The following is a 12,778-nucleotide window of genomic DNA, read 5'->3' as shown; positions in this document are numbered from 1 at the left end:
CTCACTGTGTACCCCGCGATGATTATACGTTTCGGAACTTCTCAAACAAAGACCTGTGTATCATCGTATGACTTTCCATATAACATGACGAAGTGGGCCAAAGATGTCTGGGAAAACCACGTCCAAAACCATCGAAGAGTTCCAGAAATGCATAAAACCTCTTGTACGCTGCGTATGGAATCCCTGCTAATGCAATGCTCTGCTTCGTGTAGACATGAAAGCCAACCGTATGAACCATTCAGCAGGTGGAGTTGAATCCAAACACAACCATACAAACTGTTTCTATCAGATGCTACACTTGCATCATAGGATACTAAATTTAGGATGATTGCTAAATGCTTTAGAAAGATGATTTGGACATTCCTTACTACGTTGAGGTAGCGGTGGTACAATTGACAATGAAGACGATTGCGAAGTGACTCTTTGTACCAGTAGCTACAAGGATTTCTTTAATATATTATTTATTTATTTTTTATTTTTTTGTAATTTTTTGGAATGATTCAACAGTGATGAGATTTTAGCTTGTAGGCTTCAAAGCTCAGATGAAATTGTGACCATTAAAATGCTCTTGCTGATGGGGCGGAGGAAGGAAAGAAGAGAAATGCGCACATGAAGACCACGTGCCCAGGTTGTTATTAATGGTAATTATTCAGAGTGGACCAGGATTATAACCGGCATTCCTAAAGATGCCATGCCAGGACCGCTCTTGTTTCTGATATAATTAAATGGTATTGACGAAGGAAGAAAGAGCACGATGTTGAAATTTTCAAATGATACATAGATTGAGAGGGTGGTTACGAGTGTAAACCAGGCTGAACTTCTTCAGATTGATTCGGACAGGCTTCGTGGATGATCGGAAAAACGGCTGTTGCATTTTAATGCTACCAAATGTAAGGTTCTAAGAGTCTCCTCATACATTTCTCAAATGTATGAGGAAAGAAACTCGAAAGAGGTTATACTGGCAACTTGTATAGTGCGAACAACAAACGAGCATCCGGATGAGGAGAGATTACAAAGGTGTATATTACAGAATTTAGAAACAAGACATTCTGGGGTGGGAACTAATAGAAGTGAATTGTATAAGGCGTTGGGGCGGGAAGAAAACTGAATAACGGTGCAATTTTCAACTGAAATGGGATAGAAAAACCACGTGACCAAAATATGACCTGCTGGAGAAAACTAGCTAAGAAATGGCCTCAAGAAGTTTACGTCTGGTCATACGCTAACTTGACGGATGCGCCACCTAAAATAGTTACATAATACTACTGCAGACAATTTGGACGCATGGCTTGATTCACCAAGGGACAATGGCATAGGTTCTCCATACCCCCAAGGTGATGGGCAACCAACGAAAAAACTAAAGAAGAAGAAAAAAGAACAGGTAAAAAGAAAAAAAAAAACGAAGAAACCGAAAATATTGTAGTATGAAGAAAACTTAGCTGGATATCATCATTCTTCTCTTTTTTGGTGATGCCTCTCTCTCACTCACTCTCACACACACACACACACACACACACACACACACACACACACACACACACACACACACACACACACACACACACACACACACGGGGTAACTCGGGAATTATTATTTTTTTTTTTTTTTGGCTGGTGCTGCATAAGCCTCAGGCTTCCTTGTACCATATTGCTGCTAATAATAATAATAATAATAATAATAACAACAACTCGTTGTGAAGTGGCTCCACAATACGAAGCCACATTTTGTAGAAAAGTTAGTTTGTTCAAAGCTAAATACAAACTGAAGCCATTGCCTTACCTATAAAATAACGTTCGATAGCTCTCGTAAGACTCAGGCCCATACTTCAATTTTCTTTAGTACATGTACCAACTGTTAAACTCTAGTGATAAGCGCTGTTTATTCGCGGATGATAATCATCCATAATCATCGCGGATAATAATACATATTTATCACGTTTATTAATTCATATAAGTAATTAAACTAAAAAAACGCATTAAAAATATAGAAGAAGAAAACATACTGTGGTTTTATCCATCCTGCTAGAATTCATAAACAATTTTCACAGTTACCATAATAGGCAACAGATGGCAGCACATTTTGGGAAAGCATAATCTGCTATAGCGTTAATACACATACTTTTTAATATGAAAATAAAATGTTTTACTAGTAGTGTGGCTTGAACAGAGGCCTGAGCTCAGGGTGCTTCAAAAGGAAAAGAAAAAAAAAAAAAATACCTTGAAGGTCAAAAAAGAAATGTTGCACTTGGAGGCTGAAGCTTGTAATGATACACAACTAAATATCACTTCCCACAAGTTTACATTATCGGGATCTCTATCCTATCTCAGACAGGAAGGCCTAAAATTTGCTTATATACTCGTATACACTCGGTTGGCTTTGTATTAGCAACACCTACCTAATATCTCGTGGGGGCCACCTTTTGTCCATAATACACCGTACATATCCTGGCATAGAGTCCACAAGGTGTTGTCGAGTGTCCTGTGGTACTCCTAGGCATGTGTCCAGCCATGCCCACAGTGCCGGATTAAGGTACGGGCTAGCAGTACTGCTACCCGGTGCGCCATTCTTTAAGGGGCACCAAAAACAGAAGAACAATGAGGCAAAAAAAATATATATATCCTCCGTAAAGAAATCATTCTGCCCTGGGCGCGGAAATACCTTGGTCCGGACTGATCATGCCCGTACGTCAAGTGGATGGTTGTAGCATCGTTGTCCTTTTTCAGTAGGTCCCAAACATGCTCAATGGGGTTAGGATTAGCTTAGATGGGCGGCTACGGAAAAACAGAGAATTCACTGTTATGTTTCTGAAACCGGTTAGCAACTTGCTGAGCCTTAAGGCACGGTGCATTGCCTTGTTGATAGACGCTGGAGTTCTCTGGATACACTGTCATCATGGAATGGCACCTGTACTTGTTGGCGACGATAGGATGGCAGGTGTTTCCATCGAGCCCGTCATTAACAGTGATCGGCGGACCCAGGGCATGGCAGAAAACAATGTACACATTGTCACATTTCATAGCAGAAATTATGAATGACTCCTGTCTCAGAGGCTCGTTTGTTAAGTTGATTGTTCTGAATTCATTTTCCCATAGAAATAATGGGAAAATGAATTCTAAACAATCAACTTAAAGAGAACTGTAAATAGTAGTCAGTTCCTGAAGTCTACATAAACCTCAATAATGCGGCTAAAATCAATGACCATTTAAGCATTCTCGAGCCCGCGACTGGGCACAATTTTTGGGTCCCCCTCGATTGCCCGTATATACACACTGAATTGGCTCTGTAGTAGCAACATCCTCCCTTGTGTAAGAATGGACTGGCCTGTGATTCTGGTGAATGCTCAAAGTTGGGAGCGGCCAATATAAGATTGTAGTTCGCAAACGTGATTAAAAATGAGTATCACCAAGGAAGAAAGGGTCGGCGTCGAGACTTTACGAATTCAAACGTAGAATGATTGTGAGTGCAAGATATGAAGATGCCAGTATCTCGAGAACAGAAAACATGATTAGTGTTCCTATTCTGTATCTGTTGTCAAGAATCAACCATTACTGGCTGAACAGCGAAAAAACAACTAGCCAGATGTGACATGTGGGACAGCAGCGTGTGGTCGACGCCCGTGTTCAGCGAAGTGTATCTCTTCTCGTAACACAGCAGCGATGCAGCACAGTGGCCCAACTAACTACCCAGTACAATGTAGGAACAGCAAGACCAATATCCACATGGACTAACTGCCGGAAATCAGTTCGTATAGGCGATGGCAGTCACGAGTAATCCATGCTCACTGAAAAACACAAGAAACTGCGCCTTGCATCTCATAACAGCCAATCAACCAGCTGACGTGGTTGTTAAGAGGTTTTAGGGGCATCAACAATTTAGACCACATTGCACCTTATATAACATGACTTTAAATTAGGTGTGGTCGATTTACTGTTTGCTGAATGAAAAACCCTCGAGTCCGAGAGTAAAAATCATACCATCCTCGCCTGCGACCAACTCGACAACAGAAATTGCCTTCATCTATATCATCCAGAATTCAAGAAATAAGATTGGTTCTGGAATCGCACCTTGAGGAACCCTGGTGCACTATGAATATTTACCATTAATAACAAGCCTCTGCTTCTAGGCCATTTCACCGATCATCCACGAATCCTGTCCAGCTGCGTTGTAAAAAAGACCCATACGAATTCCTCGCGCCATTGATGGAATTCAAACTGAGGTTTCTTCCACCATGTGGGCAGGATGGGGTTTATACGAATTGTGCTATCCACGAGGGCCATTACATCAATGGCGCGAGGAATTTTTACCTCCGGGTACGAATTCCTCGTACCTTGACAAGGGGAAATCTGTTGCCTGGTCTGATGAATCCCATTTCCAACTCTGTCATGCTGATGGGCGTATCAGCATTTGGAGAAAGCAACATGAGGCCATGGCGCCTGGATGCGCTACTGGTGTTTGGCAGGTTGGGGGGGGGGGATGGTGTTATGGTTTAGGAAAATTTAAGAATACAGGGTGTCTCAAAAATATTGGTACAAACGTTTAGGGGAGGTAGGTAACATCTAAAGGAATGTGAATCGAATAGGAACCCAAAACCGGAAACGTCACCGTAAGTCGGTACACGGCTCTGTTCATCAGTTCGCGAGAGGGAAAATTTCTGGTTTACTCATTCAAGCAGTAGTCGCCACACGAAGAGCATGCATCGATATACGAACTGTGAGCTGGAAGACATGCACCTAGTGCATGGATTAGCAGAGGGCCCACACGGTGTGCACCCCCATGCGGCACAACATCGCTTCGCAATAAATGTGTGGGCAGGTATGGTCGGTGACTGCTTAGTCGGCCCATACCTTTTACCATCCCGCACGAACTCCGCTAAATATCGGATCTTTCTTGAACAAGTTCTACCAGGGTTACTTGACGATGTTCCAGCAAATGTGAGACGCAACGTTTGGTTTCAACATGACGGGGCGCCTGCCCATTATGGAAGGGGTGTTCGTGACCATTTGAACAGGCGTTTTGGGCGTCGATGGATTGGCCGTGGTGGATCCGTTGCCTGGCCACCACGTTCACCTGATTTATCGAGCCTTGATTTCTTTCTGTGGGGGAACCTCAAATCTATCGTGTATGAATCGCCTGTGGAGACGGAAATGGATCTCGTGGCGAGACTCGTCTGCGCTGCTGCTACTGTCAAAGAAACTCCAGGTGTGTTCGAACGTGTCCGTCAATCCATGCTGCATCGGTGTCACGCATGCATCGCGTCTCATGGTGGAACCTTCGAGCATCTGTTGTAACATCATGAAATGCATCCATCTCGTACTCCATTGTTAATATTATATCAAATAAATGTTTGCCACTAATTACTGTCTTGTGTCATAACTTTTCCGTGACGTTTCCGGTTATGGGTTCCTATGCGATTCACATTCCTTTAGATGTTACCTACCTCCCCTAAACTTTGTACCAATATTTTTGAGACACCCTGTAGAAAGCATTTTTCTCATAATCTTATCATGAATTACTGCATAAGCTGGTAATTGGAGAAACTTACTAGGAGGTTTGGCATAAATTTGTTTGAATAAAAGAGGAAACATATGAACAGAACAACATCAAGTAACAAGCTGATATGGAGATGTATGAATCTCTCCCTAGTAATGATGTCCTTGTAACTGTTAACCTCATTGTGGTAAAGTAATAAAATAATAATTTCAGCATAGTGGCTCTTTCTACTCCTCATCGCACACTTCTGGTTCGCTCTGTGGGTCTCCTGTGAAGTACGGGCCCCAGAGCACTGCCTTTGCCGCTCTGCACAGTTCTACCATCACAGAGACCCTTGGACTAGCGAATTGGTAGAGTACTACATCAGATTGTTTAATGGTGTAGGCCTACATCAGATTTTTGACCTGCTGATAAATACCCTGCTCAGTGTTGAAGCAAGGAAGGGGAGAATTGAAAGAGAACAATTCCTGGATGTTCTGTGAGTATTCTGTCATCAGCAAACCTGTTATAGCACAATTTGACGAGAAACAAATAGATAAATGTAAACTGCAGCCGTTACCAACCAACTGCAGGATGGAAGCCTCTTTCAACGATACATGTTGAGGGAAATGGACCATAATCTGCCACGCTAGTCCAGTGCAGGTTGGCAGATCAACCGTATTTAGCAGTCAGGGGCTTGAACCCCGGTCTAACTCAAAGAGCGTGTGCTACTGCACTCCCGCTTCTGACTACTCGGCTACATATACTTAGATACAATCTTCTGTGTATTGTTTAAAGTGTAAATAACACACAAGATTGTATCCGAGTACTGTTTAATGCAAACAATACTCAGATGCTCAAGTCGGACCTGGGTACTGATTGGGACAATCTTAGCTGACCAAACAGCAGTAACTTTAGAGCCGAGTTCATTTTCATGGTGCAGATCGGTCTCCTTTTTTCACAAGCACAGATAAACGTTCTGCGTGAAATACTTTGACCATCGCGTTAGTACACTGCTGGAATAGAAGCAGCCTTTATCCACAGACCAAACGGCCCGAGCATATACTATAAACACAAAAACATTAATAATCTTTCTTTATATTATGCTAAAATGTGTGACGAGAAGTTCCTTTTAACGTCTTCACAATGCACAAAGCCTGGACAAATTTTGATCTGAAACTACAATCACGCAAATTAGTTCATGGGTAGCTAAAAATGTCACGCTGATAATCATTTGAAGAATACCTTAACAAGGAGTGTTAAGGAATCCGAAACTGTCAGAAATACGCAATTGCTCCTGCAAAAGAGAAAAACATAAGGATAAAAGATCTCTCATCTCGATACCTTACAGCCATGAAAATTCTTCATAGAAACACACATGGAGACCTGTACCGCTACTGACAGTGATTCTAGCCCACACCATTAGACTTCCACTTCCAACAATGTCGCTTGCCACGATGTTAGCAAGGTGGAATTTATTTCTCCGTTACAATCTGAATCGTTGAAGACTGTACCTTGACATCTGGCAGTGAAGGTGTGTTCAATGGGGATGAGGGGATCCACTGATGTCCATGGAAGCATCCTCCAAACCATGACACCACCCCCAGCCGTGCAGACTAGTTGCAGCTGTTCACATGCTCGTAGTCGAATACACATCCGTCCATCAGCATGATCGAGTTAGAACCTTGCTTCATCAGACCAGGCGACTCTGCTCTAATAGTCCAATGTCCGGAAATATTGCTTCCATGCCCACTGTAGGAGGATATGTCGATGACGGTCGGTCAACAAAGGTAACAGGTCACCTATTCCGCTATTCCGTAGGCCTATCAACAAGAACGTCCGCAGGACGGTATACTCGGAAACTTTTTCTCTGTGTGCCATGGTTGTAGTCTGCCGTTATCCGAGAGATTGTGAGCCATCTGTTGTCCCGGACAGCATGTACAACCCACTGTTCACCTTGACTCAACCAATGCTCTTCCTGTCCTGGCACATTGGGTGGTTGTGTGTCCCTCTCTTGACCATTCCCGCCACACAACTACAGCGACCCTTGAATAGCCTTCAATGCCTGCGGTTGCGGAAATGCTGTCCCACACCTTCCCAGCGTCGCAAATCATTCTCCGTTCAAACTCCGTACTGACGAAATGACAGGCACTACCGTGCTAAAGCGGAGATGGGGGGGGGAGGTAACCCGAATGACAGTAACACACTTTACCGAAGAAAATTATTATTAAAAAATAATAATAATAAATAATTTCACCGAACAATTTGGACTTGTCCTAGCGCAAATCCGCAACGCGTATGCGCTCATAATAATTTTTTTTTTTTTTTTTTTTTTTTAAGGTCCTAGCCACTTAAATCTCAGGAAATCAGGAGGCAGGACCTGCCAGAGTGAACTATTATATACCACTGGGTACTTGGTCTGCCTCCACGGGGCGAAAGTGGAGCAACGTTGGGCCTCAACAGAGGTCTGGCAGCTAAAGGACCAGAAGATCAATGGTGTAAGGCATCAATACATATACAAAGTCTAGACACTTTTAAATCTCTGGCTTTTCCAGTCAACTGGTTCACCCACAATGTAAACTACGCGGAGATGGAGGAAACCCCTGGTGTCGTTTGACCCTAAACACACTTTAAACTTTACCCGTGCTGTCCCACCGCAAATTAAAATAGAAAATTCAACTATCAAACTATTCCGTGAGATGAAATACCTAGGAGTCATACTGGACAGGAACCAATCTTTCAACACACGCTAGAAACATATCCGGGAGAAAATCAGAAGATATTCTGCGCTTGTCGCCAGAACAGCTAAAAAGGGATTGGGAACTCAAGAGGCACACTTTGGGACTGTATTACAAAACGACATTTATACTGGTTATAACTTACGCGTCAACTGTCTGGTTCCGAAAACAACTACTGCAGTTAATAGACGGACACTAGACTCCATCCAGCGGACAATACTCCTCTCTATTACACAGGCCTGCTGCACTGTGAGTACACATTCTCTGCAGGTTCTGATGGGAACATTCCCCCTTGACCTTGAGGTGGTGCGTTGTGCTATAATGCACCATCTCGTAAAAGGGCTTCCCTGCACCTTCCTGGTCCACTCCATCGACCCTACAGGAAACCTGAAAACAGAGAAAACAAAACTTGCCAACCACTTGCAGCAGGTCTGGGAGGCCAGGTTGTTAGAATCCACAAAAGGAAAGATAACGAGGAAATTTCTGCCTAATGTCAGAAGATTATACCCAAAAGTAACATCATGGTTTCACCCTGGACTGTGCACAACGTATCTGTTAAAGGGTCATGGGGTCCTAAATGCCAAAAACTAAGTTTTAAATTAGTGAACGATCCCCGCTGTGTCTGTGGAGAAGTGGAGACATGGTCTCACATACTGTACAACTGCAAAAACTATGAGGATCTCCGCTGCCTCTTAAAGACGAAACTGACCTACTTCCCTCGCGACATGGAATAAAACCTGTTGGACTCGCAAAAGGATTATAAGGAGTTGACAAAATTCGCCCAGGAACTGTTCGCCCAAAGAAACACTTATTGCTATCTACAGGGATCAAGAACGGACACCGCAACAAAACTAGCCATCCTTGGACTCAACCAAACTGGCTCTCACCCAGATACAGGACTTTCCTTTTGGACTGAATTAGCACAAGGGACTCGCAGGGCCTGACCCAAGGTAGCGAAGGAACTGCGAAAGATTGATACCCCGGACCTGACAAACCACAGACGGACTCCACACACCGGACTGCACCGACGGGATTTATCCCACGAATGACCTCATAACTGGTCTGATCCCTGCAGGGATCAGATTGGGACCACCGGACAGATCAGAGGTCTGCTGCCAAATGCCATTTGCGATCTGAATAGGGTGCTCTCACCCTATTCACTTTTAATTACCTAACCCCTGGCAGAGGGAGTAGGAGACGGTTTTTCTGTTTCCTCCCCCCTGCCGTACCCCTTTCTTCGCCTAGTGAGGCATGGGCCGGCCTCATTGATCTTCTGGGATCGCCTTCTCTATCGTCCCCATACTTCTGCCTTTCCTTGGACTCAACCAAATTGGCTCTCGCTCAGGTACAAGACTTTCCTTTGGTACTGAACTAGCATAAAAAGGGACTCGCAGGACCAGTCTTCAGTTTGTTTGTTTGTTATTTGGTTTTTAGGAGCATTAGCAACTAAAGCCATATTGCTCCGGGGATATGCGGTGGTCATTCTCTGACCTTTCCGCAATCTCCGTATTTGGTGGTCACGGGCTCGAACCCCGGTCTAATCAAGAAGCGTGTGCCACGCACTGCTGCTCCTGCCCACCTGGCTACAGAGGCGCCAAGTCTTCAGTCTGCCCCCGCCCACTCTGCCTAACACGCCAGCCTAATCCCCACACAACTTATCAACATTTAAAAAATGTCCAATTTAAACTGCGCTTACGTAAACCTTTTGGCCCTCTCTATTTCCTAGCATTTCCCCCCCCCCCCCTTTTTATAGGCCCTGAAATCTCAGGAAACTAGGTAACAGGGCCTGCCAGAGTAAAAATTACTACTACTGGGTACCTGGTCTACCTCCAAGGGGGCCAGGTGTGGGCAACGTTGGGCCCCAGCACGGGTCTAGCGGCTAAATGGCCACAAGAACAGCAATACATAACACTACACTTACAAAATCCATACTTTTAAATCTTTGACCTTTGCAGCGAACTGTTACACCTACAATGAAAGCAACGCGGAGATGGGGGAAATCCCTGGTGCCGTTATACACGAATACACTTTAGTTTACTTAACCGTGCTATCACTATATATGATGCACGGTCGGTGACGAGACTCCTAGGTGCTGTGAGATGTGCCCACTCGTGTAGATAAGGGTAGTCATAATATTTTGACTCATGAGTGTATGCTGATCTTGTCTAGAAATACGAGTGTCATTGAAGGTGTGTATAGGAAGAGTACAGTCTGTTTTTACGAGAAACAAGATAGGAATGAGTTTTAGAAGGATCGAAATTAACTAAGTTTTGCCTGCATATTCGAGAAGTTAAGGCTGTTGGTGCAAAGCAAGGTTTTTCAAACTGCAAGGTGGAATGTAGTATTCCATAATCGGCAAAACTACAGATAGGATTCCCAGTCAATGGAAGAAATCCGTTAATATAAAAGATAAAGAGAGTGGGAGAAAGAACTGAACCTTGTTGAACATCGGCATTGGTGGAAAACTTAGAAGAGAAAGCGCAGTCTACCCGTAGTGAACACCCAATTTCAAAAGAAGAGTCGGAAGACCACACTACCGTGTCAATAGCAACTGCTTGAGTTTCTCCAAATATTTTTTTTCCAAAGATGAGTAACACAAGCCAATATATCACCAGTCGGCTGACACTGATGGAATCCATATTAGCCATCATTAATCAGATGAAAGGTTTCGAGATAGTTTTAACAGTTGACGGTGATACAAGCTGGAGGTGATACAGGATGCTATTAAGTCAACTTTGTCTTTGGCTCAATTGTAGCCTACAGAAGTGAAAATTGCACCAACTGCCATACCCAATGTCTGAAATCTAATTATCAGATGCTCCTTCCATTTGGTCCATTTTATTTTGCGTTGGGTGCTGAAAATCTCCAGGAGCCTAGTTCGTCCTGTAGACTTTTAATTTTCTTCCTAAAAATCATTTATACTACCTGGAAACTTTTCCCATGATAAAGCACTTTCGTAAAACCTGCTTATATCCTTAACACGAGCTTCAATGCCTGTTTACCCCAAAGGAAACAAAATTTAAATTTAATAACAGCTCATTCCTCGAATTTAAAGTACATGATGGGTATTATAAACAGTTGCTTGACAGCCGCATCCTGAGAACTTAACCAAGTTAGCGCGGTATACTGACGCGTGTAGAATAAGTTAGGAGCTTCACTTGACAGAAGATTAAACACTGCAAGCTTGAATGCGTGTACCTGTGTAGCCAGCAACTCCAAAAACAGCAATATAGTAATCTATACCCTGACATTACCACCAATTATCTATTGCATGACATCGGCATCTATACATAATGGTAATATTTATGTAAATCTGAAAATACTCACACTAACTTAGAAGTGAAATCGAGATTTAAGTATCGTTTATTATTCCTAATTTCAGAAATTTGCCATCAGTCCGAACTCACACAATTAAAATTATTTGAAATTCGCATCATGGAAATATAATTTGAAGGAGCATTAGGAATTAATATAATATAAACTCAATTATTTCTTACTTTCTTCGGATTTAGCATACGGAACTAATTACTTTTGTTTTTGCTATTTTTAGAATACACAGGAATTATTCCTAATTGAATTCATCGCATTGGTCAGTGCGAAATATTTTAGAATCGGCGGATATACTGACTCGTATTTGGCAATCCAAAGATCGTACACACTGACACTCCGGAACGAGGAATGTTCAAAGGTGCTGCCTGAATCCAACGATCACAGCACTCATCATAAAACTCACATTGACAGATAATTCTTCTCCTGCTCATACCACCTATAACGTAGATATGTCCATTGACCACCTGGAAAGATTAAATGAATTTAAAAATAAGGGAAGTTTTAAAAAATAAATACTGATTATTTTTCTTAAATGGTAAGTTAGATTACTGGAGGAGGGCTGGGAGAATAGAAGAAATCTACTTCAAAAACTGGACATTTGCATCTGAGATTCCACACAAACAAAAATCCGGCGCTTGAGTTCCCACACCAGAGTAAACAGTGAATCGAAACAGCACTCCAGATGGGTTGCCGGCCCCTGGGGTAGAATATAGTTCATGTGGTACAACCTGATTTTATTTACATTGGTATTATAAAGGCAAGTACTGGCGAGAAAATTTTGTACATGTAGGGAAGTCTAATGTTATTTTATGGGGAGAAAAGCTCTCTGTACTTGAATTAATTCATTCGCTATTGATTTAGTGAATGAGTAGAAGGACTTCATCGATTTTTTAAATAAATGAAAAATCACCATTGTCAAAATATACCCATTCAAAGAATTGGAGAAAAAATTACTTTTGCAATTCGTGGGAGGGTTCATAAATATTATTTTTCACACATTCGATCAACAGTGCACCCTCCAAAATAGAATTTTGGGAGGATACAAAATTTTATTTTAGTCTGATATTTTGTACTTGGTGCACAAAATATCAGCCTAACATAAAATTTCCTTTGATTTCAGTTCCGATTCGGCAGGTCTGGATAGAATAAAAAGTTCTATTCGAAGTTCCAGAAATACATAATATCACAAATAGTGTCAATAAAACCAAAATTTACAGGTATAGCCAGAGCCAGATTTATG

The 12,778-nt window shown here is 42.5% G+C and overlaps 1 protein-coding gene across 3 annotated transcripts in view; it reads right to left on the bottom strand.

Moving 5' to 3' along the window:
* LOC150078186 (kelch-like protein 10) overlaps nucleotides 1-12,778 on the bottom strand; it is a 252,986-nt gene that overhangs the window by 62,787 nt on the left and 177,421 nt on the right. For 2 of the 3 annotated variants that reach the window (XM_090385275.1, XM_090385273.1), the window contains exon 5: nucleotides 11,784-12,002. The exons of the other annotated variant lie outside the window; for it this stretch is intronic. In XM_090385275.1, the coding sequence (XP_090241401.1) occupies nucleotides 11,814-12,002 (189 nt within the window). In that variant the 3' untranslated portion in view covers nucleotides 11,784-11,813. Of the gene's footprint in view, nucleotides 1-11,783; nucleotides 12,003-12,778 lie in introns of those variants that run through there. 3 annotated transcript variants of the gene reach the window in all.

The sequence above is a fragment of the Mastigoproctus giganteus genome, chromosome 11 (assembly GCF_048544385.1).
Source record: "Mastigoproctus giganteus isolate SK-2022 chromosome 11, ASM4854438v1, whole genome shotgun sequence".
Classification (NCBI taxonomy): domain Eukaryota; kingdom Metazoa; phylum Arthropoda; class Arachnida; order Uropygi; family Thelyphonidae; genus Mastigoproctus; species Mastigoproctus giganteus.
This window is presented reverse-complemented; position numbering and strand designations above follow the sequence as displayed.